This window comes from Podarcis tiliguerta (genome assembly GCF_965153285.1).
Source record: "Podarcis tiliguerta genome assembly, chromosome: 2".
Classification (NCBI taxonomy): Eukaryota; Metazoa; Chordata; class Lepidosauria; order Squamata; family Lacertidae; genus Podarcis; species Podarcis tiliguerta.
The window spans coordinates 39,926,109-39,953,261 of NC_139535.1; the positions used below are offsets into that span (position 1 = coordinate 39,926,109).

A 27,153-nucleotide genomic window follows, 5' to 3' on the forward strand; every position below is an offset into this window, starting at 1 on the left:
TAAAAGAAGTGGCATTAAGATCACCTACTTCTGTGTTGCATGCAGGCTCTGCTTTGCAATCTATTATTGGGCAAGCATACAGTGTGAAGAGGCTTGAATTTGTCTTTGATACTCAAGTATCAGGGACACGGGTAGCGCTGTGGGTTAAACCACAGAGCCTAGGACTTGGCGATCATAAGGTCGGCGGTTTCAATCCCCGCAACGGGGTGAGCTCCTGTTGCTCAGTCCCTGCTCCTGCCAACCTAGCAGTTCAAAAGCACATCAAAGTGCAAGTAGATAAATAGGTAATGCTCCGGCGGGAAGGTAAATTGCGTTTCTGTGCGCTGCTCTGGTTCGCCAGAAGCAGCTTAGTCATGCTGGCCACATGACCCGGAAGCTGTACGCCAGCTCCCTCGGCCAATAAAGCGAGATAAGCACCGCAACCCCAGAGTCGGTCACGACTGGACCTAATGGTCAGGGGTCCCTTTACCTTTACTCAAGTATCATGGTCAAATGCATAGAAGGGCAAGCAGTTTCATAAATCTTAATAAATAAAACCAGCGAACCAAACTGTACCTTTGCTTTGTACCCTTTCTGTTATGTATGGCAAATGGCCAACACCACCAGAGGAAAAGACACAGAAAACCCAGATCATCCAATAAATAGCTCTTGGGAGCCAGTGTGGTGTAGTGGTTAAGAGCCGTATTCTCGTAATCTGGGGAACCGGGTTCACTTCCCCGCTCCTCTACATGCAGCTGCTGGGTGACCTTGGGCCAGTCACACTTCTCTGAAGTCTCTCAGCCCCACTCACCTCACAGAGTGTTTGTTGTGGGGGAGGAAGGGAAAGGAGAATGTTAGCTGCTTTGAAGAAGAAGAAGAGAAGAAGAGTTTGGATTTGATATCCCGCCTTTCACTCCCTATAAGGAGTCTCAAAGCGGCTAACATTCTCCTTTCTCCTTGAGACTCCTTAGGGTAGTGATAAAGCGGGATATCAAATCCAAACTCTTCTTCTTCTTCAATAAATAGCTCTTGTGATACCCTATTCAGCATTAGTTCAGGTGCAGTGTCACATTCTTTTGTAAAAAAATAAATAGCATTGTGAAAATAATATTCAAACAAAAACCAAAAAGAATTGAATGAAAATAGAGGAGGACATGGAAAAGATGATTTAAGAGGCTGTGACGATATAAACCCAAATATACTGGACCACCAAATAGGATGCAGAAGTCTTAAAAAAACCAAAAAAACAGCTGACCAAATATTCCCATATTTATCTTCTTCGTGCTCATGTTTATACACGGCCAGTTCAGATGAGGATAGGGAGTGCAAATCATTAATCCATCATTGTATACAGAGCAATGACGTCATCTTCCAGTGTTAAAATGCAACGTGTTTGGCTAAGTGTACTGAACGCAAGGCCTATAGGTCATGGCCTCACGGTAAATTCCGAATAGTGGGGTTATAGTTCAACAAAACATGCATATCTTTGATATATAGCAAGCCTTTCAGGAAAGCTAAATTAATCATTACCAGGAAAACATCACCCCCAAAATGGCTTGCAACTGGACAATTCCACACTATGTTGATAAGGAACCCAGTTTCCACCTCATATCACCAAAACCTCAGAGAGGGAGACAACATTGGATAGTGGAGACTACGAGGCATCCACTAACTCTAGTGCACAAGTTTTTGTCAAGGGAGGATCTTTTGATAGTAGTGCTTTGGAAAACTCCTTTTCTCTACGTCATGGAAATAGGATATGTCCACCTGAAATCTGTCAAAGAATCACAGATATAAACAGGCCACTGGTCTTCAGAAGCCTCTTAATCCACCCAGGTCTTCTAGGTCCTCTGAGAGTGCAGATAGTCCAAAACAGACTGAAGGAGGTGTTTAAGTAGGAAAAGTTCATGGATTTGTAATGTATGAGGCTAGAATTCTTCCTCCTGTTCAAAGGTTGGCCTGAAGTCATAGCCCCGCAGCTTTGTAAACTTGTACATCATTATCAGGAGCCTGAGATGCTTTCAGGGTGGACACAGCAGGTTAGCCACTGGTCAAATCAAGTTTGACTTGGACTAAGTAATGTGGACAAGCCCACAGTTCCAGTTTGTACCTTGAGACACCTCTGCTTACCATTGTTTGCAAGCTTGTCGCCTTATGCCAAGGTGCAGCAGTAACCGGGTACTGCATCCCATACTTGTTGGCTCTCAAGAGAAAAGCTGCGTTCTTGCTGCTTGCCAGCAAGTTGGCTTCATTCTTGAGGATTGACTGACAGTGCAATGAAGCTGTTGCTATATGTTTAGACACCTGGATCTTGTCCCCACAGGGCTGAGGTCTGTGGAGTCTGTGCCGCCTCCAAAACTCACTCCCCCAATCATTCCCCAAATTGTTGCCTGCTTCCTTGCATTAATTCCACCAGAGGAAAGTGCGTGTCCAGGCTTCGGCAGAAGCAAGTGTTCCATTGGATGGGCCAATACCTGGCTGTAGTAGACTTTCATCTGCCCTGAGCAGCATGCAAAATGATGAGTCTCTCACACCTACTTATGAAGTACTAAACCTTCAGAGTACAGAGAAATAGTTAAAACCCACAAGCACCATTTGCTCCTGCAGGCTTGGCTAGATCTTCTAGCTATGCTTGCATTCTGCTGTCTACTTGTCATAAAACCCCACCCAATTAATTTGCTTGGATATTCCAGTTCCCCTCCCCCCCTTCACCTTACAGTGGAACTGAACTGTTGCCTTGGCAGCTTGAAGCTCTCTCTGAAAACACTTGGCTCGCAGCCTCCCAGCTCAACAACCTCAGCAAAAAAAATATTAGGATGGATTCCTGATAGGAGATAGCAGATGCAAAAATGTGGCAGATGATGAGATTTTCTTAGAGCACAGGTGGTTGCCTTTGTTATTGAAGATATATGATGGCTGGCTGAGATATTTAAAAGCGAGTGTCAGCCAATGCTAGCAAAAATAAACATTAGGTATTAAGGGCGAGGGTCCCTAGCGCAGCAGGGGGGCAAAGGGGATTCTATCTTGCATCTCTTATTGGTAACAGGTTTTATTAGCTGTTCGAGGTTCAGCGTTTCCAAGGATGTAGATTGCAAGAAGGCCTCTCTAGATGTCATTTTTAATGTGCATTCATGATGGATCTGTGCAAATACTAATATTGGGATGGTTATACATGATCCTTTCCCCCCACAGTTTGTGCCTGGAAAAGTTTTGGAGTGGACATATTGCTTTGTAATTGGGAGTATGTCCCATGGCTTCCTGCTGAATTACTGATACTTTCCATATGCTTGTAACTTTCCATAATGTTCAAGAGTTGTGGTTGTTTTGTCCCACTTTTGTTGTGCTTTCTAGTGCCCCTCCCAAAGGCAATAATTCAGTACAGCAAAGTAAAAAAAAAAAAGTGGAATGTGCGGGTGGTCCCGTATAAATCCACCACTGATTAATTCACCAGTGATGTTGCAGAATACACGTAAAAAAGTAAATTAATCCATTTGGAGAGGCCCTAAAACAGCTTAAAAGGATATAATTGGGCTTCTAAGCTCTGGTGTACTGTGGGCCTTGTTCACGCAGGCTGGGAATGAAATGGCTTAAGAACACCGGCATTTAAGAGCAAAGAAGTATCACGGGAAGTGTATGTGCATTTCAGAAGCTGAACAGAGGTTGAAGTGATGGTGCAAAGTGAAGGAGTGGAAGCTAGGCAGGTATACTCAATGAAGGCGCCATATTGGAGACATGGGAGCTCTAATAAGCTTAGAAGAGTCTGCTGGCCCATCTACTTCAGCATTCTGTTCTCACAGTGGCCAATCAGATGCCTGTGGGAAGCCCACAAGGGGAAAATGAGTAAACATTTATATGAGCACTCAGTGGCATTTTAGCATTTATTCTTTGTGCCCAGGCTCTTTCTTTTCAACAATGTGAAAGTGTACGCTATAGTCTTCACCCATGTGGTGTTCCCAGCCTGCACTTCAAAATGGCTCTCAATTGCCCTCGCTAACACAACCCAGTGCCATCAAGAAAGAGAATGAGCACGTGCCAGTAAATCCTGTTCTAACCTGGGTTTGCATCCCCAAAGGCCCCAGTCTTTAGAGTGTGGTAAAGACTTGAATTATCATTTGCAGAATGTCCCTGAGTTACTCCCCTTCGGTTAACGAGATCCCTGGTCTATTTATCAAATATTAACTGGGTAAAAGCACTGTTGTTGTTTACAAAAGAGCAACAACCAAACACCTCTGCAGCTCTTGATACAATTGGGTAGGTACAAATGCTCTCAATCATGCCATACTCAAAAAAACATATCTTTATTATTAGTGTTCATATACATATTATTTTTCTTTTTCTCTCAAAAGTATCTAAGTTGTACACATTCTCCTCGCTGTAAATACAGGCATTTCAAGTGTGTATGTATGTTGAGTGTCTAGTACTGTGTGAGTTGGAGCACAAATGAAACGAGCAGAAACAGTGGCACAGGAATTACTTGGAAAAATAAGTTATCTTGGTAAGATAATGTCATCAAAGTGGTAAGGTGATTGATATAAAAAGAGCAGGCTCATTATAAAACGTTGTGCCAGACATGTTATGGGAAGGCTGGTTGTCATGCCACGTCCGGTGCATATGATGGCGGTTATATACATTGGTTACACACAACTATTGCTCTGTCATAAAGGAACTATGTTCTCAAAGAGGGGGAAACTCCGTTGGTCCCCAGCACAGCAGTCTGGAAGCTGATACAAGTTCTGGAGAACTTTGCTCTCCAGAAACTGCATGCATCAAACAAGTTAAAACTGTAGATGCTTCTGGTGAACTCTAGTTTGTGATTTTAAGGTAGGGCAGGCCTGTGCAATTTGTCACCTGCCAAGCTGAATAACAGCTCACTCACCAATGTCTGAGACTCTGTAAGACTCCCACTTCTGCTGCATGTCTAGGATTGTAAAAGCAGAAGACTTTGCAGGCTACAGGCGAGGTTGTAGTCAGTTTGGTGGGTCACAAGTTGTGCAGGCCTGAGGTAGGGCAGCCCCAAGGAGCTTCAGCTGGTTTAATGTTGATTAGCAAGGCAGGCTCCTGAAGATCACCACTACAATCTCTCTCTTTTTTCTCAGGGCAGGTGCAAGAGGCCACAGCTATGGCCATAATGCCGCCTGTGGCTCTGCCCTTGTTTTCCTGCAACAATCCAAGCGCTGCCCCTGGCTGCCAGCTGTGGTTGCTCACCAAGTTACTTTCTTTAGAACACTGCAGAAGTCCAACTTCCCAGCATGAGCAAGCTTAGATTTGACAGGTTTAACTACAGCAGAAATGATTTTTTGTTTTAGAGCCTTCACTGGTGTTGATCCAGTACAATTCAGTTTACAAACTGTTGTTTATTCTATCCCAGCAGGAATAGAAGTCTTTTTTCGAATTCCCCAACATCTAGCAAATGAGTATTATTTAAATTGCCCCTCCCCCTTTTGGAAAGCAATACTTAAGCAGTTAGTTCTATTCTTTTAAAAGCTCCATGGCAGACGGAAGCTCAATAGGCCTATGTGAAGGTGGCCAGCTTCTATTTGCTCTTAAAGGAACATAACCTCCCTAACTTACTCTCTGGGCTGCATTTCCCCAAATGCATAGTCCTTAGCAAAATGAACGAACAGTAGCTATCACTTTCCCAATAACAGTAGATATCGCTTTCCCATTAAGTAAGTGTCTGGTTTTTCAAACCTATGCATGACTTTGACCGTTGAATAAATATAGTTTCCAATGCATTTGCCTCCAACCTGTGATCCTGAAGATCACAGCTACTCCTGCCAGTCCCAGCCACCACTGGCAATGGTCAGGGGGATGGGGACTATAGTTCAAAACATCTGGAGGGCACCAGACTGGGGAAGTCTGTTCTAACTCTTCTTTATCTATTGCTTCAAAGCTCAGGAGTTACAGCAGGCTTTCTCTGGACAAATTTATTCAAAGGCACTGAACTTAGAACCTCTTTTGGGCATGTATACAATAGAGGCCAGCACAGCAGTGCTCATGTGTGTAGGAGTTAAATGCGAAAAAGCACTTCTCCTCCAAGGCAGCCAGCACTGACCTAGATTTCTCACACTGTGGCTAAACTCCCAGTTGATCTGAATAGGTGAAGAATTAAGCTAACATGCACATCTTTGGAATACTCTCCACCTTGATTGCCGTTTTAATGTGCAATATGCATTTTGAGTGCTTCTATTTCTGTGCCAACTGCTGCTTATCCATGCAGCTTACCTGATTTTTTTTTTTTAAGGCTTATAAATGCAAGGGCATTCACCTTAGCTAGTCACCACCCTTGCAATATTGCCTGTTCCCTCAGCTCATGGAATGGGAAAAGAAGCCTATTATGAAGCCAGAAGAACAATAGTGTATCTAATTCACTGGGCTTTTGCCACTGAAATAATTCTCACCACCCATATGCAACGGCAAGCATGATGTTCTCCCATAGCCCAGTCTCCATTTTAGTAACCCACAGGCCACAACTACAGCTGCACTGGTTCAGTCAGCTGAGCTCTTATGGTAGGGCAAGTCCTCTGTGATGTGAAATGACTGATAAAATCTCCAACCAATAATTAATCCGGGGCCTGTCAAAGGAAATTTTAAGCACCCTGAAATGGTCACAATTAATTCTATAACAAAAGGGGCCTTTTTAAAAAATCTGGATGAACTGCTAGGAGTTGCAAAAGTCTGCGCAAACCAGGCGACTGTTACTCCTACAGTGCTTCTCTTGCTGAGGTCTTGTGATGTGTTAAGCTTCTGCCACTCACACCCTTATTAGAGAACAGATCAGAGCTAATTAAAGTTAGATTCGGGGGCTGTTTGTTATTACACAAAGTTCTCTTTCACAGTTCCCAAAAGGAACTGGCTTTGGAGGTGGGAAGTGAAACTGTCATAATCTGGGTGGTTCTGCAACACAGACTACTGGTCCAGCTGAAAAATCTTGACAGTGGGGAATGCTGTGTTGCTCGCCCCCAGTGCAAAGCTGAAAGACCAGCAGGTGAAAAGAGTTCAAACTCCTGCTGGGCATCTATTCTATAAAGTCCTACCCACTATCCATACACCTCTAGAGCAGAAATGCATGGAAAAAGCAGGACTGGCACTCTTGTAGAAAGATCATGGTAGGCACCCAATGGATAACTTTTAAACTGATTCTCTTTCAAAGTCACTTTAACAGGAGACTAGCTCAGCAGTGCTAACTGGGTTATACTAGAGGGGGAAATAGTAGTAAATAGAAGAATTCTGCTGCAAAGCAAAGTTGGCAGGCACCTCATAATCCTCACATTGGTTAGGGTGGAGGGGGGCACTTTTACACAGACTTTCAACAAACATGGCAATTTTGGGCTGCCTGAAAGCACTGTTTCATAGCTAGGTGGCATGTTTTTGACTAGCCATGGGCTGCTCCTTCATATTTTCCTGGTGCAGATGTGTCTGGGCTGGCCAAGCAGCTAGTCTCAGTGAAAGCTAATACCCCAAAGTTGTTGCGATTAAGAGATTCCACATAACTATCTTGCTCTCAAATCCCTTCCCTCAGAGATGCGTACCATAAACAGCCAATTTTATCCATTTCCTCACCCCTCGTCAATATCTTCCTCATATGCAACAAGCACTTTCACCCAACAGGTGGCTCTTTTCAATTCTTAGCACTGCCCATTTCCCCCTCCTCAAGTAAGTATTGCCAAAAAATGCTAGCCCTAGTACTCTGCTAGTCAAGCTTCCAGGGCCCCCACGTACCACGGACTCAGAGAATCCAGTAACTTCTACAATCGCCTCCTGTCCCCGACTCTTCCATTACTTTGGCTTCTTTCTTTCACTCCTTCCCCTTATTTCCTTCCAACCATGGATAGAATAAAAGAATAGGGAGACAAACACTACCCTACCCCAAAGGCAAGTTGTTTCTGTCTGGTCCATCCTAATTAAAAGGAGGAATAGGAGTGTGAGAACTGTGGAAAAGCAGCGGGTGGTTACTCCCTGGTTTTCAAGTGGCAATTGCATTCATACTGCAACATGGCAGAGTTCAACTTGTGCTGCCTGGAAATCCCCTAAAGGGACACACGTTGCAGAAGTGACACCCCCTGCCCTCATTCTATACTCTGTTCCTCCTCCTCTAGATACCTCTGAATGACCTATAGAGACATTATATATTATATTTAATATTTTTCTTTAAATATAACTTTTGACTTTACATCTTAAGTTATCAGTTAACACAAATAACAAGAAAAGCAGCCCCTACGCGTATTTACAGATTACAGTTCTTGCACAGAAGAAGGATTTGGTTTCTGGAAGCAGAAGTAACATCACCAGCATCTCTTTTGTGTGCTTAAGAGTCTACGCCTTCAGGCTTGTAGACTTCTATGTTAGTCCTGTTCCTCAGTGGCGTCATTTTGGGGGCTGATCACTAAACAGCGCTACATCTAGAGTGCTGCTTGCGCTGTTCCTGTGGTCTGCTGGACTCCTCCTTGTTCTCAAAGCCCTGAGGGCTGAGAGGCTCTTTCGGCCTGGCCTGGCCCTAAATCTAAGCACAGTCATGGCCTGAATTCACACAGGAAGAGACTCCGCCATCAGCCTAACTTCCTTCCTAGCTCCATCTCCATCTGATAAACGACGTTTCCCTTTGGGCCTGTTTTGTAGCCTTGGAAGTAGAGGAGGGAGGAATTGTCACCTGGCAAGAGTAGAAACTGAATGACATGGAAGATGCCAATTATTTTTTAAAACATTCCGAAGATTATTGCAATATTAAAAAATGAAAAAAGAATACCTCAGCACCTCAGGAACTCCCTGGACAACAAAGAACATGTTTAGAGAGTGTTGTGGGCTTTGAGGGGGGATTCAAGGAAGTCCCTTAAAGCAGCCCCCCCAGCCGGGAAGTCTGTACTGATACAACATTCCCGTAGCTCTTTCTCCTGGGAAGGAAGCGCCCTTTAAGCGGCTGCGTGGCAACCCCCCTCCCCACAACGCCACAGGAAATGTCTGTTTAAAAATAACGTATTTCAGGAGTCCCTTTAAGAGAAACATTTTTGCCCCCAAAAAGAGGTTGTAAAAAACAGAAAAGGAAAAAAATATCTTCCCGGAATAGCCCAACAACCATTTAAGAAGGTCTCAAGCCAGCTTTTCTTTAAGAGTGACGGGCTTCTTCAGCTGCTGAGAGTTTCTGACTAATCCACGACTGTATTTCCTTAAGGACAGATGCAGTCACCTCAGGAAGCTCTTTGTGGAGGGCATGGTAAGCCTCGTCATACACCTGCAAAGAGAAGAAACAAGCATGGTTAAAGGCACAAAGCTATAGCTATGAAGACCCATCAATTTCAACGGGTCTTGTCTGAGTAAAACCTAGTTGAATACGACCCAATGGATCCAAAGATGTTGGTACCATGCATCAAAACGACCCATTTGGGGGCTTTCTGCTGCCTACTGACAGTGGTAGCTTCCTGTCTGCCAGGGCAAAGGTTAACCCACCACCACTGGCACCCACAACTCCTCTCTGCCAGTGGAGGTCCAGAGAAGAGGACACTATGTGCCATCCTAAACCCCTGCTCTCACCACCATCAACAGCAAGGGTGGGGGTTAGGATTGCACAACAGGCACTGTGTAGTATATGAATGAACTCCACAAGCTTACAATAACACCCTTCACATCCTGCAAGCAACTGTGGCCATCTGTGGACTGCTAAAATAGAACTGCACATTGTTGTTGTTGTTTAGTCGATTCCGACTCTTCGTGACCCCATGGACCAGAGCACGCCAGGCACCCCTGTCCTCCACCGCCTCCCGCAGCTTGGTTAAACTCATGCTGGTAACCTCAAGAACACTATCCAACCATCTCGTCCTCTGTCGTCCCCTTCTCCTTGTGCCCTCCATCTTTCCCAACATCAGGGTCTTTTCCAGGGAGTCTTCTCTTCTCATGAAGTGGCCAAAGTATTGGAGCCTCAGCTTCAGGATCTGTCCTTCCAGTGAGCACTCAGGGCTGATTTCCATAAGAATGGATAAGTTTGAGCTTCTTGCGGTCCATGGGACTCTCAAGAGTCTCCTCCAGCACCATATTTCAAAAGCATCAATTCTTCGGCGATCAGCCTTCTTTATGGTCCAGCTCTCACTTCTCACTAAAGAACTGTACTGTAGACCAGCACTTTAACATGTATTAACAAGTCATCTTTCCCCTAATGCTCTGATGCACACAGAGTGGTAATGCTAGTGACACAAAACCAAACAGAGATTGAAAAAGAAGCCCCACATCTCTCCCTTGTTCAACTGATCATAACTACTGCTTGTAACCATGGACTGAAAGCAGGTGCTGAATTTCAGCATGCACCATCCCTTTTGTACAAAACTACACAGCATGCACTGTAATTCTTCATAAATACTTCAAAATGGCTCGAAAGGCAGCTTGTTTCAAGCTGCTCATCAACACCTGATAAAAATACATTCTATCCCTCTTTTTTGTTTACTCTCCTATTGCTAGAGCAGATGTTCACTCAAACATCGAATGAATAAAAATTAAGTGTAATTTAAATATTTTATGGTTGTGAAATCCTAGTAGGTATTGCACTCCCCGTTTTTGTTTTTCTGCACATGCTTCCCATTACTAACAGCATCAAGGGAGAGCTGGCTAGCCTATTGTACTAATTGCTACCTCTTCATGTTAACTTCCTTATGTTTTGGCTGAAATCAATAAAATGTTCACCCTACTCAGAACAGACCCAGTGAAATTAATGGACACGGCTAACTGGGTTCATTAATTTTAGCAGGTCTACTCTAAGTTAGCTGGGTGCCATCCAGTGGTATTTATTTCCAAATAAATGTGCTTAGGCCTACTTACCGTATTTTTCGCCCTATAGGACGCACTTTTTCCCCTCCAAAAATGAAGGGGAAATCTGGGTGCGTCCTATGGGGCGAATGCAGGCTTCGCGGACCTCTCCGCAAACAGCAGGAGCGCTCCCGCTGCTTGCGGAGAGGTGCCTGCATGCCGAAGCCTGCGCGCGCTGAGCTCAGCGCGCCCAGGCTTCGCGGACCTCTCCGCTAGCAGCGGGAGCGCTCCCGCTGCTGGCGGAGACGTGCCTGCATGCCGAAGCCTGCGCGCGCTGAGCTCAGCGCGCCCAGGCTTCGCGGACCTCTCCGCTAGCAGCGGGAGCGCTCCCGCTGCTGGCGGAGAGGTGCCTGCATGCCGAAGCCTGCGCGCGCTGAGCTCAGCGCGCCCAGGCTTCGCGGACCTCTCCGCTAGCAGCGGAAGCGCTCCCGCTGCTGGCGGAGAGGTGCCTGCATGCGGAAGCCTGCGCGCGCTGAGCTCAGCGCGCCCAGGCTTCGCGGACCTCTCCGCTAGCAGCGGGAGCGCTCCCGCTGCTGGCGGAGACGTGCCTGCATGCGGAAGCCTGCGCGCGCTGAGCTCAGCGCGCCCAGGCTTCGCGGACCTCTCCGCTAGCAGCGGGAGCGCTCCCGCTGCTGGCGGAGAGGTGCCTGCATGCCGAAGCCTGCGCGCGCTGAGCTCAGCGCGCCCAGGCTTCGCGGACCTCTCCGCTAGCAGCGGGACCGCTCCCGCTGCTGGCGGAGAGGTGCCTGCATGCCGAAGCCTGCGCGCGCTGAGGTCAGCGCGCCCAGGCTTCGCGGACCTCTCCGCTAGCAGCGGGAGCGCTCCCGCTGCTGGCGGAGAGGTGCCTGCATGACGAAGCCTGCGCGCGCTGAGCTCAGCGCGCCCAGGCTTCGCGGACCTCTCCGCTAGCAGCGGGAGCGCTCCCGCTGCTGGCGGAGAGGTGCCTGCATGCCGAAGCCTGCGCGCGCTGAGCTCAGCGCGCCCAGGCTTCGCGGACCTCTCCGCTAGCAGCGGAAGCGCTCCCGCTGCTGGCGGAGAGGTGCCTGCATGCGGAAGCCTGCGCGCGCTGAGCTCAGCGCGCCCAGGCTTCGCGGACCTCTCCGCTAGCAGCGGGAGCGCTCCCGCTGCTGGCGGAGACGTGCCTGCATGCGGAAGCCTGCGCGCGCTGAGCTCAGCGCGCCCAGGCTTCGCGGACCTCTCCGCTAGCAGCGGGAGCGCTCCCGCTGCTGGCGGAGAGGTGCCTGCATGCCGAAGCCTGCGCGCGCTGAGCTCAGCGCGCCCAGGCTTCGCGGACCTCTCCGCTAGCAGCGGGACCGCTCCCGCTGCTGGCGGAGAGGTGCCTGCATGCCGAAGCCTGCGCGCGCTGAGGTCAGCGCGCCCAGGCTTCGCGGACCTCTCCGCTAGCAGCGGGAGCGCTCCCGCTGCTGGCGGAGAGGTGCCTGCATGACGAAGCCTGCGCGCGCTGAGCTCAGCGCGCCCAGGCTTCGCGGACCTCTCCGCTAGCAGCGGGAACGCTCCCGCTGCTGGCGGAGAGGTGCCTGCATGCGGAAGCCTGCGCGCGCTGAGCTCAGCGCGCCCAGGCTTCGCGGACCTCTCCGCTAGCAGCGGGAGCCAGCACTGGGCTCCCACGGCTTGCAGAGAGCTGCCTGTTTGGGGGCTGGGGTCGGGGGAAGCTCGGGCTTCCCCAACCCCGCGCCTGGGGGGGAAATAATTTTTTTCCTTTATTTCCCCCCAAAAAAACTAGGTGCGCCTTATGGGACGGTGCGTCCTATAGGGCGAAAAATACGGTAAGTATTGCCCCAGAATTTAACTCATTTCACCCTGTGGAAGATAGAGAAGTTGACACAGGCCTCTCCCCCAGGTAAGGTCTTCCTCTACAGTGCCTTACATCAGTCGGAAAGGAGCCCAATCGAACTGCCAAGCAGTAAACACCGATCCCTTAATCCTACAAAAAAAGCCAAGATAACCTTGAGAGTTTTATCCTGGCTTGGTGCCGTATCCATCAGCAAATAAGAGCCTTTGATATCGCAGAGTTTGTCAGGTGAACCATGGAGCACCAGCAGAGGAAGAGTCAGTTTGGGGAGCGCACGCTCTATTTTGGCAATGGCATTCAGCAACTGGATGACAAAGGAGACTTTCATGCCGCCATGGTAAACCAGCGGGTCTGTGATGTAAGAGTCAACCTGTTGAAATAAAAGGGACATTTAATGAACATGCCATGGCTTAACCAACTCCTCAACGGATACTTGCTTTAAAGGCAGCACATTTTAATGGACAGACACCCTCTTCTCATGTGGTGAAGCCTCCACAAAGGTTCTCAGTTTTGACTGCAGTCACATGAGAGGTTTTAATTTATATGCTGCCTTCTACAGAAAACCAGGTTCAAAGCAGGTCATAATATACAGCAACAAAAACAATACAATTTGTTTTTTGAAAAATCAACACAAAGTATCAATAAGCATCTCAATTCCAAAATATTTCAAAATTAAGCAGGACATAGAGTCTGGTGGGGCTCCTGCTGCCCCCACTCCCTGTAGTGGCCCTTGGCACAGCAGGGGGCCCTTCTCTTCCCTGGACAATAGAAGGCAGGCACAGCAGCAGCAAAAAATAAAAGCCAATTTAGCCAGCAAATGCTACCATCTATTGTTTTAATCCCCCCACAATGATTCTGGAGCTCTATGTACTATTGCTTTAAAGCAGCGCAGTCTTGGGGCCCCAAAAGCATTGTGGGGTAATTAAAATGGCGGCCGCCAGCCACAGCCACCTGGGCTTAAGCACTGGGCAAAGGAAAACCAGTGGACCAGCAATGAGAGGAGCAGGGTGGCTGGAGCCAGCATGTGGGGTACGTGGTGTGCCCTCCTGAGGATTCAGGCCACTGGAAACTGCCTGGCGGTGCTTATCTCCGCGGCTGTGTAAAGAGTAAGTATAAACAGTAGATAATATGGTTTTTCTGAAATGGACTTTGCTCAATACTCATGGGAGATGCTGCATGTGCCCGAAGTTCAGTTTCTTGTTGGTTTGGGGCGGTTGCTTTGATTTTTTTGAAGGCAGATATGCTTTCTAGGCAAATACTGAAACACAGCTTGGGTGCAAAACTGTTGTTGGGGAAATGTGGGGCACAGTCAACGTGTGCCTCTATTTCTCCTTCGGAAATATGTTTTTCTTAGAAATGCTGGGTTGTGTCCCTGTGCCTAAGGGGTACGTGGGAAGGTTGTGGGGAAACCCAGAACAGATTTTGTTTGCCTGGATGGGGGAAGAGAAGAGGGAAAGGAAATCCTTCTGTACAGGTGGAAGTCCCTAAGTCCCTGCACCAATGGGATAACTTGGTTGCAAATAGTCCACTCTAAATAAGTAGCCAAGTATGAATCAAGGCATTTCTTCCCTTGCCTTTAGGCATCTAAACCATGGGTAGGCAAACTAAGGCCCGGGGGCCAGATCCGGTCCAATCGCCTTCTAAATCTGGCTTGTGGATGGTCCAAGAATCAGCATGTTTTTACATGAGTAGAATGTGTCCTTTTATTTAAAATGCATATCTGGGTTATTTGTGGGGCTTAGGAATTCGTTCATCCCCCCCAAATATAGTCTGGCCCCCCGCAAGTTCTGAGGGACAGTGGACTGGCCCCCTGCTGAAAAAGTTTGCTGACCCCTAAACCCTGCTTCTTCACTGTCCTCCTCCCATTTCTGCTCAGGAGAAACCTTGCTTTAGAAAGGCCTGGCTTCCTGTTTAATGTGCTTTCAGGGAAGAAGAAAAAAGAGATGGCTAACAGAACAACTGAGGCGAGTGCATGCAATTTTGCCAACTCCCTTTCTCAGCACCTGGGTGTGCTCTGACATTTTCACCCCGGCCAATTTGACTTTTCTCCTCCAATTTAAACAAAAGTGCTGGGTTGCTCCGGCTACTTAGCAACTGGCTGCAGACTAAAAGCTGCCAAGTTGTTTGTTTGGTGCTGTGACACAGCACCACGTGCAGGCAGCCCAGCCTCAAGCTGCTTCCCGGACAAAAAAGCAACAGATAAAAGAATTCTTGGGGGAAGAAAAATCACAAAGGAGTGGGTGGGCGGAGTGACAGACGTCCTCTTCCCGCAGAATAAAATAATGTAGATAAATTCATATGACGTACCACCTTCGCCACCCTCATATGCAAAGCCACAAATGCCAGGAAATAGCCTAATGGGGTTTTCTTTGTTTCTTGTTCCTAGCCTTGTTATATGCTGATTTTTTATTTTTTAATCCTAATTCAGGAGAGAGTTTTTTTTAAAAAACTAAACAACTTTTGCTGGGATGTTAGTGACCAGGGCAGCTGATGTGACCGCGTAGAATGGGGCATATAGAGAGGAAGAATGGGCAGAGATGATTCATCTCAAAATGGATGCTCCTCAATGCCTGTAAGTTTCCCTTAAACGCTTGTGTTGCCTGTGTTTTCCTTCTAATGTTAGTAAACAGGATGGAGTCAAAGGTGTGGTTCACACATGACCTTAAACCAGTGTGGTGTAGTGTTTAAAGTGTCAGACCTGGTTGAAATCCCCACTCGGCGGCTGTGAAGCTCCCTGGGTGACCTTGGGCCAATCACGGTCACATCTCCTAACCTACCTCACAGGGTTGTTGTGAGGATAAAATGGGAGGGGCAGAACTATGTATACCACCTTGAGCTCCTTAAAGAAATGGTGGGATACAAATGTAATAATTCACCCATCCACTAAAACCATAGTTAACGTTTAGCTGTTGTTTAACAAGCTGTGTGCTACTATAGGCTGCTCAACACTCCCCCTCCATTTTATTCCTCCCTCACTCCTGGCTGTGCCTTGACAGGAGCAAGAAACCACAAGCCCTGGAATGGCATCTTGAGTCAAAATGGTGACCAACTGTATCCGACCATAGACAAAAACCTGTTGCTCGCTATCAGGAGCCATCATGCAAAATTTGTATATAATATCCTATTTCCAAACACATTTTCAAATGCATAATGAACAAACAAGTTCCTAAAACATATAGTAAATTATACTAATTTTATGAAAACCTCATGCTTTAAAAAAAATAAAAATGCAGCTATAAAATGACGCAATAGCAGCAGTAGTAATATGCTGCTGGCTCTTGAATTTGCTCTGTGATTCAGGGAAAAGAATGTGCCCTTTCTAGCATGTAATCAGTGGCAATCCCACAACATGTTATCACTAAATTAATCTTTGATGTAAGTGGTAAGATAAATAAACATGCACTTATTTGAAAACGTTCCTGTTTATCCAGGCATTCAGTGACTGAAAAATACTGTCCCTAGCAACCCTGAGGTCACTGGAAGAAATAAAGGTTTTAACCACAACTGTCTTTTTAATCGAAACCGTTTTTAACTGTTTTAGGATGCTTCTTTTTTAAAAAAACAACAACTGTGGATGTGCTTGCCTCCCTGGGCTCCTTTGGGAGGCAGGGCAGGATATAAATGAAAAGAAATAAAAAAACCAAAACTATGGTAGAAATGCGGCTAAGTAAGTACAGTAAAGCAAAACCAAGAAGAAAACACAATAGACATCACTGGAACATTGAGAGTTGCTTTGATACTGCAGAGTAATCATGATGCTTGCAACCCCCTCCCAAGTTTCCAGCACAGAAACTATTGCCTGGGTTCATCTAACCAGTCCTGTTAGTGAAACCACAGAGAAGGACTACTTACTGCTAGTGAAACGGGGCTTCCCCCATCTCGGGGGTGGCGGTCAGGGGAACCCCCAGAACAGGGTACAGGGGGAGCGCTTTCTTCATCAGGTAAGCATAAATGCTTGCACCAACGGAGTGATCTCCTTAGCGCTATGTTGAATTCCTGATTAATATCCTGATCCTTTCCTGATACAGTTCTTCAGCCCTAAAATTTGGTTTAATGACCTTTTCAGAGATTGGGAGGGGAAGACTGTTGTGTGGGAGAAGGTTGGATTCTGGATTCCCATCTGCTTTGTAATGATCACTCAGGTTCACTGAACCAGCTGGATGTATCTCAATGCAGATGGAGATGCACATCATAATATGAGACCAATAGGGATTGTTCAACTAGATTCAGTGGCTATTGGTTTTTAAGGCAGGCAAGCCTCCCACCCCCGACAAGTATAAACCTATAGCAACACAGCCTTTGCATCAAACACATTTTAGATTATGGTGACAGCCTTGCTTTCTTTTGAAATTGCACCCCAACACATCTGGAGTTTTGCATCAGATTTAACAAGCAAGAATTTTTTTTTTGATCAAAATGTCTCAAATCCACCATTTACATTTCAGTTCCTGGTTTGCAAAACCAAACTGCTAGCAACACAAACAAGTCAGGAAATTCTTGGAGGACATCCCAATGATATTTATAGAGACTAGAAATTGGTCTGGCAGATGAATACGTGCAGCATGTAAATAGTGGCTGTTCCCAGTACAATCTAAACTTGTATTCTGCAGGTTTTGAGTGTGGGTGACACTAAAATGCTGGGGATTTATTTCTGTCAATCTACAGATAGGTCATTTTTCAGAAGTAACCCAATGTCAGAAGACATGGCAATGTTTTCAAATTGCTTGGAAGTTCTGGTGCACATAGCAGAGATGGACAAACTTTGGAGTCAGAGATCAGCTTTGACTCACCTTGGGCATTTTTGCATCGCTGGGCTCTGTTATTGCTATTGCTACTGCTACTACTATTTCAATTTATCATCTGCCCTTCACCATAAGTTCCCAAGTTGAGTTACATCAACTGAAAATACAGCATTAAAAACGTTTTAAAACAAACTATAGTCACAATAATAGGGTGGGTCTTAATACACACACCCTACAGGTGTTGGGAGGTGTGTCTTGAGCACACTTGTGAAGAAGAGGCCCTAGAAAGGCCTGGATGGGCTTTTAATCTGATACAGTCTCATGTGCATATCAGACAAATTCCCATGCTGTTCCCAGCAGATTCTAAATTCGTGTTTTGAAGATTATGAGTGTAGGTGGAACTAAGAAACTGGGGGCCGCTGTGTGTGTGTGTGTGTGTGTGTGTGTGAGAGAGAGAGAGAGAGAGAGAGAGAGAGAGAGACTGTCCAAACTTTTATAGGTAATGTTTCATGTTTCAGAAGAAATCTAATCTCAGCAGACTAGACAATATTTCCAAATTGCTAGGTATTTGTAATGTATGACGACACATCAAAGAGGTGTTCCTGGTTCCAAAGCCATTTGTTAAGCAGTAGTGGTCAGTGCAGTGGAACAGCATCACAGAGTTGCCTGGCCAACACCAGTGTTGCTACAGGTTAACTGGGCGGTGCTGGGGCAGGACTGCATGGCCTTACTGGTGGAGCCAATCCAACTTCTGCACAGTCCTACCCACACCATTGCCCTTCCCTGCCCCAGCACTGTCCAGGTATGCTGTGCCAGTGTTGGGAGGGTGGCTACACAACACCACCACTCCATGCGAGCTGCTACTGCTAGTACAGGTCCAATACATTGCACATGTGGACTATAAGGATTGGATGACTTCCATGGAAACTTGCCAAAAGTGGCCTTCTGGAGAGACGGCCCATTGTTTCTTCCTGGTAAATATTGTCTAGCCTGACTGATAATGGCTCTCCAGGCTCTCCCAGGCAGGGATCTTTCCTAGCCAGATCTGTTATCAGAAGGGCAAACTACAAGTTACACTCAATACAGTGGTGCCTCGCAAGACGAAAAGAATCCGTTCCATGAGTCTCTTCGTCTAGCGGTTTTTTCGTCTTGCGAAGCAAGCCCAGTAGCGGATTAGCGGATTAGCGGCTATTAGCAGCTATTAAATGCTTAAGGGATTAGCGGATTAGCTGCTAAAAGGCTATTAGCAGCTTAGTGCCTTAGAAAAAGGGGGTGGGGAGCAAAAAACCCCCCCAGGAATCGCAAGACATTTTCGTCTTGCGAAGCAAGCCCATAGAGAAATTCGTCCTGCGAAGCACCTCCAAAACGGAAAACCCTTTCGTCTAGCGGGTTTTCCGTCTTGCGAGGCATTCGTCTTGCGGGGCACCACTGTATGTAGCTGTGCCTTTAAGTATTTGATTTGTTTTCTACACCAATTGCTGGGACCCTAGCATGGGGATTTGGAAGGCTTTAACCCTTTGCCACCTGCTGTGGTTCTGATCTGGATTATTGCCCCTGTGTGTCTGCAATTTGCGGGGGGGGGGGGGGGAGGGAGAGAGACACGGACCACCCCATACATTTTAATAAGAGCATTTTAATGTTGTTTTTTTTACTATGCAAGCTACAGGTATGTTGAAGCCCCTGTGCCAGCAATTTAAGTTAAAACATCCCTGTACTGAAAAGCCCAGAAACACAGGAAATTTAGCATGCAGTCTGGCTCATGGACTCTTCAATGAAAGATACCAAAGACCGAATCTGAAACCCTAAATGCAGAGCATGTGCTCAATTACTTAGCCACATACACCCAATCCTCCCTTAAGCTGCTATGTGTGGACCTCTCTGTTAAGTACAAGTGTTGTTGACTATGTTGACTACAACAGGCTGGATGTGCTAAGAAGCATTTTAACCTTGCTGCATTGCTGGCATCTTGTTGGCACTTTGCTGTCAGACACCTTCTTAGCATTTCCAGGGTGAGAGCTCCATCAGCATGTATTAAATCATTGCAATGCAGCTTACCTAGCGAGTTAGCAGCATTCAGTATATTTACAGTGCATCTGAGAGAAATCTGAGGAGGTAGGAATGTGCGTTCACTAACATGCTATAGTCTCCTGCTTTTTTCAAAATCCCAGAGTGCCATTTCCTGTCAGTTCAGTTGATCTTTACTATGAACTACAACCCCATCTAGCAATCCTTTGTCAGGCTCTGCTTACATTCAGTCCCCCCTCCCTGTATGCCCACGACTGTGTTCTCCTTTAAAGAACATTTTTATTTGTTACTGTTTTGATGCTAACGCTGCTGTGGACATCTCTGGTTTTACTAGCGGCTGCAGAAGCAGGTTTGCATCCTGTGCTTCAGGAAATGTCTGTAAGCAGCACGGAGGTGCTTTTCTACAGAGCTACTGCAAAATGCAAGGTTGACTACTGGGCAGCCTCCACCACTGGTGCATCATGGCAACTATGAAGTCAACCCATTTGCTTCCATATTAAGATGAAGAACAGGGACACAGAATGGCAGAATGAATTTTCCCTGCTTCACAATACTGATGCAAAACATATGAGGATTAAGTCATTTCAGGCTGGATTAAATTTTCTCCTCCTAAGTGCCGTTTGAAATTTTCTCATTGTCTATACAGACAAGGTCCCATCCCTTTTCCAAGAGCATTTCATCAGTTTGCACCAAGATGCAACTTGGCCCTTGTAGTTCAGTCAAACTGCTGAGGCAAGAACAAATGGACAAGACTGGGAAACAAGAACAGACACCGCAATGATTTGCAAGAGCAATAAAATTCTCACCTCTTTCTTATTCCGGGAAATGACGTTTGGGTCGATAGATCCCAGGGACAAGTTTGGCAGAACTAAGTTAAGTATTTTAGCTGCAAAAACCTGAGGGAGATGAATGTAGTTAGTAACTTGGACAGCAAAGAAGAGAATTGCAGGAGCCAGATCGGCAGGTGGCAGAAATGGTTTGAGGTTCTCTGTTGCTGTACCACCACATCAATGTTATATTCCAGCTGAGGATCCAGTCTTAAGTGCCAACTAACAGCTCTAGTACAAATATACTGAAAAGGCAGGAAAAGTTCCCACGGCCATTTACAAGGACAAGCATGATGCAACAGGCAGTGTTCCTCAACACATCTTTGTCCCGCTTCAGGACTCCTGCATTTCTTCCTGGCACCAAAATGAGCAGGGAGAGTGTCCTTGCTGAAGAAGCTAATACTGAGGCAGCGTTTCACTTTTCAATGCAGTCCAATTTTGTCTCATCACCATTTACTTCTAATTTCAGTCTGTTACAATGCAAATTGTTGCCTGTGCAATCCACCCAGTATTTGCCTAGGCTGCAACTCTTTCTGCGAAGCACATTCTCTAGGGGGACACAAATAAACAAGAACAAATGTGCAGGCATTGACTAAGGAAATCTATTGCATACCTGCCCTCTGGGAGGTAAATGCAAAAGGTCTGAACTTCCGGAGCATACAAATGCCCACAGAAGAGAAGGAAAATGTATTTCTTTCTCCCACTAAAAGCATTTTGCAATCAATCCCAATATTTAAAATTCTCCTCTGATCTTTTGAAAATTACCTTCTAATTAAGTGGTGATTGCTTGGAAATGTTGACAACCAAGAAAACAAATAGCTGGGCCTTTGTTTTATAGTCTCTTTGAATGTCAAATACTGTATCCAGAGATACTTCCTGCAAAGTATAAAGTGCGACCTTGCTAGAGTACAAATCCATTAAGTACACCCAGTCACATAACATTCTCTCATTCTCCTTCATCAAAGTTGCTATGGATTGGGAAATTATACTGTATTAGAGCAAAGATAAAAAGGATGAAATGAAGAGTTTCTCCAAGGTACCAAATATCAAAGCAGTCACAGATTTCAGAAGCATTTACAGGCATTGCAAATGCCATTGCCATGGAACACTCCTTTTGTACCAAAGCTTCATGAGCTCCATTTAGCACATGGGCCAAGAGAGAGATTTTAGGACATAAATGTATTCTTCAGAAATGCAAATGTGGTCCTGCAACTTCAAGTCACTTGGAAAAGTTCACCTTTCCACTAGCAGTAATGCACATATTTCTACATGTTAGGAGACCCCCTCACAGAGCTATATTTCCTATCACCCTTAATGAGCTACAGTTACCAGTATTCTTTTTTTGAGGGGGGGGGGTGCCATGACTATTAAAGACGTATAAGAGTGCTTTAAATATATGACATGAATGTGACCCTGTGCTTTGTTTGTGCACTACTACTTATACTCTGCCTAGTGTGTTTTGTCTAGGCTTAGTTCCTAGCACTGGCCTGAGGAGATGAGTTGTCCTGGCTTCCTGGGGGATGATACTAAGTGAAACAACAGGCTTTTAATTAAACAGCTTTGTGTAACAAGTACCTTGATAGATAAAATATCTGAGGAAAAGCTAATGAACTCATCTGAGCAGGTTCTTGCACAGTGTCTTCTGCCAGGAGTTGTGGTTGGTAGATTTAACTCATTATGTGCATATCCATCTACATCAGGGTTTTCCAAACTTGGGTCTTCAGCTGTTTTTGGACTACAATTCCCATCATCCCAAAGCACTGGTCCTGCTAACTAAGGATGGTGGGAGTTGTGGTCCAAAAACAGCTGGAGACCCAAAGTTTGGGAAATCTAGATCTAGATGATGGTACATATAAATGCACTGCATGCACTCTTAACAAGACAAATAAGGTGGGATTCAACTATGTTTTATTCAGAGTAGACTAACGAATATGTCCAAGTTAGGGGCAGCCATTTCAATAGATCTTCTCTGAGTAAAACTTAGCTGAATTCCACTGATATAAATAATGAAGATTAGGATATGTCCCCATTCTAAAAATCTAAATTTTACCATTATAAAGTCTGAGTAGAGCATCAACTGTATGCATGCTCCCATGCTTACCATTAACAGGTGACGGGACTGGCTATAGGGATGGAGGGTACTTTTCCAATCTCAGGGCATCCCCCCCCCCCCAATCCACTTAAATGCAAGCAAATTCAAAATTGCTTGTTGTGTAATACTGAGACTATACCTATGAAGCTAAAGCAAACCTGGTTGAACTTCGCCTCCCAAGCCCACTAATCACATAAATGTATGTCATTAGGCAGAATTATAACTGTCAAGTGTCCTTCCACTCATAGTGACTTTACAAAGGTAAACATGAACCTGGAATATGGAAACAACCGGGGAGGGGGGGATTGTAAAGGTAAAGTGACAGCAAAGGCCAGTTGTCAGGTCTTTGCAGGTTTCTCTGCTCCATATCTCTCACTCTCAATGCTGCCTCATGCGCTTTCTTAAAAGGCAGCCACTGGGATTTTACTATTCACATGTTTCCAACACATATTTAGCCCCATAGTCTTCGTAGTGACCATGAATTTTCCTCTGAAATTCATTTAAAATTAGTAAGGACCTTAAATCAATCCTTTCCCCCTTTTCTTTTCTTTTTTAGTGCAAACTGACATGTACAGAGAGGAAGGACTGGTGGGAAAAAAGAGCTACTGGCTGGAGACTGTGTGAAGCTCAGCTGACATTTAGCTAGTGTGTTGGAAATTAATTTATGCCTGTATTTTTACCTTGATCGGTGTTGCTACATCTGGGCTTGCAACTACTAGAGGAGAAATTAATACCATGCCTGAAAAGTCATTTGGTCTTTCGCACGCGGTGAGGATGGAGATGGCTCCTCCCTGAAATGAAAAAGCAAGCAATATTTTGAGTGAAAACACTGGCAATTACAATGAGTATTATAGTCACAGGATTGTAGACCTGAAAGGGACACCAACGGTCATCTAGTCCAACCCCCCGCAATGCAGGAATATTAATCCCAATAGAGCAAAGAGGGATTCTAAGTATTTTATAGGCAAGTACAGTAACCAGGTCTGTTACTGTATCCAGGTATCTTGTCGATTTGCTCTAGTGATGCGCTACAACTGAGCCAAAGCAGTTAACTTGAATTTCCTTCTACACACAACAAAAAACAATTTTAGATAAGAGTTTCATCCTCACATGCCACTGAGTTCAATTGACAACTATTTTTTTGAAGTGCCAACATGGGATCACAATGCCTGTGAAGCTGGCAATCTCAATTTTTATAACATGGATACAAGTGTGTATCACAGGTGTGATTCACCTGCCAATCCCAGCAGAGCAATTTTTGTGCTTCAAAAGGGGTTCCAGTGCTGCTGCAGCCACTGCTACACTCAGAGGCACAATTATATGAAAGAAGGCATCCTGTCAATCTGCACGGAGCTATTCTGTGATAGTTACATCAAGCTCAAGCTTATCCATATATAAATCTCAAGTTATACATAGTTTAGCAGAGAGAAATAAGAACAGTAAACTACTTTATTTACTACCCTCCCACCTATGAAATTTAAAACAGTAATTGGGGTGGGGCAACAAGGTGCAAGAAATAAGGGTATGGTTGCCTCTGATGTGCATATAAAGGTAAAGAATATGGAGGAAGAACTGACACAATCAAAGGGGCACGAGATGGTTGTATGTTATCGAGAAAGACAAGGTGAGTTAAGGAGCCATGCAACTGGAAAAGGGGAGATGGCAGAAAAAACAGTCTGGCCCAAAAAAATAATCCAGGATACCAACAAAAGACAAAGAGAAAACTGAATGAGTAAGAGAGTTGTGCAGCTAGACACTGAGTAAAACCTCAGCTATTAAACACACCCACCCAGGCAAAGCTAACTGTTTTCTGACATTGGGGTTTTTTCCTCCTCCAGAAGCTACAGCTCAGGGTCACAATGGCTGTACACAACCTCTGGTATCAGTATCAGAAGCAGCATGCCTTTGAATGCCAGTTGCTTGAGAGCTCAAATGGGGGGAGCAGTGCTGCACTCATGTCCTGCTTGTGAGCTTCCCACGGGCATCTGGTTGGCCACTGTGAGAACAGGATGCTGGACTAGATAAGTCCTTGGTTTGATCCAGCACAACACTTCTTAAATTCGTGTGTGTGTGTGTGTGTGTAGGGCTCCTTTGCTTGAGAGGGGGCTCTAACTGGCTGCCTCACATAGAGCAGCCAAATTCATGTGTGAATGGCCTGCAGGTACCTTGGCATTCAGAGCACAGCTCTCAGCCAAAACCCCTACTTTCCCCTTATGCATATGAGGTATTTGAGAACTAAGGCTGAATCATTTGGGCCTAGTTATTCTTACTGCCCAGTTATCCTAGCCGCCCAGAGTGGCTGGGGCAACTCACTCAGGTGGGCGGGGTACAAATAATAAAAGCAGGTCTGAACTGAAACATGAACTTTAGGAAGAAGCATGAAGCACACATATGCGAGTTTTCACCACAGCGGCACAGGTCACAAACACCTCGCTGGGAACTAGGCTCAACAGAGAAAGAGAGTCCTTTACATTTGCTGTGGGGAGGAAGGCCTAGTATGGCGGTCTTTAAAAATCCTGTGAAGGACTGGACTCTAGAATCTTCTTGGAGACAGGGGCTTTTGCAATTAGAGACTAAACTAAGGCTTTAAATACTTGAGTATTGTTGGCTAATATTTGACCAGTCTTTTAACAACATTGTTTCAAATAATCAAATGGCAAGGCTATCTTGGATCACAAATTAGTACAACCAGGACAGAGCATATCTCAGGCACCAATAAGCAGGGAGTGCTCAGTGGGAACTACAAACAATTAATTGCCTTGGTGAAATTCTATGGAGCTGGAGAGTCATAATCCTGTTTACATGTAGAAACGACAAGAAGACTATATAAGACTTCATTCTGATGAGAATTTAGGAATCAGACTATTGCTATAGTCAATTTGCCTTTAAAGGTATGATATGAGCTTCAAACCAAACATCTTCATTCAAGTAGGTCGCATTCGGACTAATAACGGGTGAACTCAACCAGCTTGTCTCAAAAATCATTTTTGTTTTGCTTTGAACTTTCCTTGGGAACACTCAGAAACTTAAAATTAATTATTTTGTGTGTGCTGAATTCTGCTACTACCCATTCCAAACAAAGAAAAGTCTTTCTAGAAACAGGAGAAGGCTGCCTAGCCCCTACTGAACCAAAAATGATGGTCCTGAGCATGTTCAAAGTTTTCATTTTCCTGCCAGGGAGCATGGGATTTGTAGTTGTCTCTGTTTCCTAAGGCAAATTCAACTGAATTAATTAATAGGGGTCCTGTTCAAAGGGGAGTGAGGCTTTTAGAACTAGGGGAGTTCATGTTTCAGATTTCCCCGGTTGCAAAACTGCACCCACTAATCCTGACTCAGTATTTTCTTTTTAAACTTAACAATAGGTAATGCACTTTTCATGTGGCAAGTCTTTGAAGCATAATGCCGTGGGATATGGGGATGGCTAACAGCATGGTAGTAATGCTAGATAAAAGGAGGGGGCATCATATTGGCTTAGAAGATCTTCCAGGGGCCTTAATTAATGAGCTGATCCTACTGGTTGCCACTCTATAGAAAGGAACAACACACTGAATAACTATCCCGTTCCTACTATTGATGCAGGAGTGGACACTGGCACTCCTGCAGCGCTGATAGCTGCCTCCAGCCCTTGCTTAGATGTGCCAAGCAAAGGCAATTACATAGCAAGGAGAGAGCCAGGGCCAGTTTTATGCCACGGGATCTGGCTCAGAGGTCAGAAGTCTGGGTTTGCTTTGCAAGCAAATGCAACACTGCAGGTAAATATACCAACCCTTAATGACTGGAGATGCAGATTAACAGGGCATGTATCCCCATAATGAAAGTTGTTGAACTGCATGCTCTAGAGCCCTATACTGGCATACCATTCCTCTGAAGTGTCTGGCAAGTGGCTTAAACAGACTACCTTTTGTATTTGCATTCCTGATCCTTTTTATGTTTTGCTTATATACACAATAATAATAATAATTGAACATATAATAATTGTGCATATTCTGTGTTTTAAAACTCATTATTCCCATTCATGCAATAAGGAAACAAAAAGTCTTCATCAAGGAAAGCAGAATTTGGAGTTATGAGTAAATTGTGCATATTTGTATATATTCGCTTATTTTGCATAATTTATGCTTCTTTTGTTAAATGGCAGAGGGAGCTATGCTGAAGCTCCCATTCCGAGATCACAAGTAGTCCTGCTCAGCATTTACTTTGGTTTCTGAAGTTTTCTCGAGGCATTATCAATTTTTAGGTTATCTCTAGCTTATCTCCACAATCACAGGGACTAAGCACCTGGGGGAGCTAGCTTTGTTTTGGAAAAGAACACAGAGATGTCCAGGTCATTATTACATGTCTACTATGAACTTCCATGCTTGCATGGTTTGTGAACAAAGACAACACATAACTCTGGCTCAAAGTGCCACATTAACAGTCACATGTTTTTCCCACTTGCCTTCTCCTGGTGCTGAATCTCTCTGACCATAGCTTTCCCCTAGTGTAGGCTAGCTCTTCTAGGAACCAACAGACTTCTACTAGGTAGTTTCTGCTCCTTTAACTGCCATCTGATTTACAGTTAATCAAAACCATATGTGGAGAAAGGAATCTGTGCCTACCCAACATTTCAGAGTGCCTGAGAAGAAATTGAATGGGAAAGCCATAACTCTGCATAGAGTGGGACATCCCAGAAGGCAATGGGCTTATTTCAGTTCCTCATCCTTTAACCATTAATAGTAATTAATGGAGTAACAAGAAATAAAACATACCTAGCTTTGGAAAAGTTGTGTCTTCCCTACTTACTACATCAGCCTTGAGCTTGATTAGTCTCTCAACCTTGGCCATATTGTGGCCAGTCATGTGGGTTCTCTTTCTCTTTGCCTCTCACAGCTTCTCACCAAAAAA

The 27,153-nt window shown here is 45.3% G+C and overlaps 1 protein-coding gene and 2 long non-coding RNA genes across 11 annotated transcripts in view; all 3 read right to left on the reverse strand.

The window, feature by feature from the left end:
• Positions 1–4,258: 4,258 nt before the first annotated feature.
• MGLL (monoglyceride lipase) overlaps positions 4,259–27,153 on the reverse strand; it is a 150,443-nt gene continuing 127,548 nt past the window's right edge. For all 9 annotated transcript variants that reach the window (XM_083418766.1, XM_083418767.1, XM_083418765.1 and 6 more), the window contains 4 exons: positions 22,950–23,060; positions 20,157–20,246; positions 12,738–12,953; positions 4,259–9,208 (listed from right to left, as the gene is read on the reverse strand). In XM_083418766.1, coding sequence (XP_083274892.1) covers positions 9,083–9,208; positions 12,738–12,953; positions 20,157–20,246; positions 22,950–23,060 — 543 coding nt within the window. In that variant the 3' untranslated portion in view covers positions 4,259–9,082. The remainder of the gene's footprint in view (positions 9,209–12,737; positions 12,954–20,156; positions 20,247–22,949; positions 23,061–27,153) is intronic.
• Positions 9,215–12,648, reverse strand: LOC310667216. The gene is made up of 3 exons (XR_014506215.1): positions 12,557–12,648; positions 10,061–10,777; positions 9,215–9,630 (listed from the first exon to the last, which is right to left on the reverse strand). It is a non-coding gene; the product is annotated as an uncharacterized lncRNA (long non-coding RNA).
• Positions 15,804–18,865, reverse strand: LOC310667212. Its single transcript, XR_014506210.1, has 2 exons — positions 18,752–18,865; positions 15,804–18,401 (listed from the first exon to the last, which is right to left on the reverse strand). It is a non-coding gene; the product is annotated as an uncharacterized lncRNA (long non-coding RNA).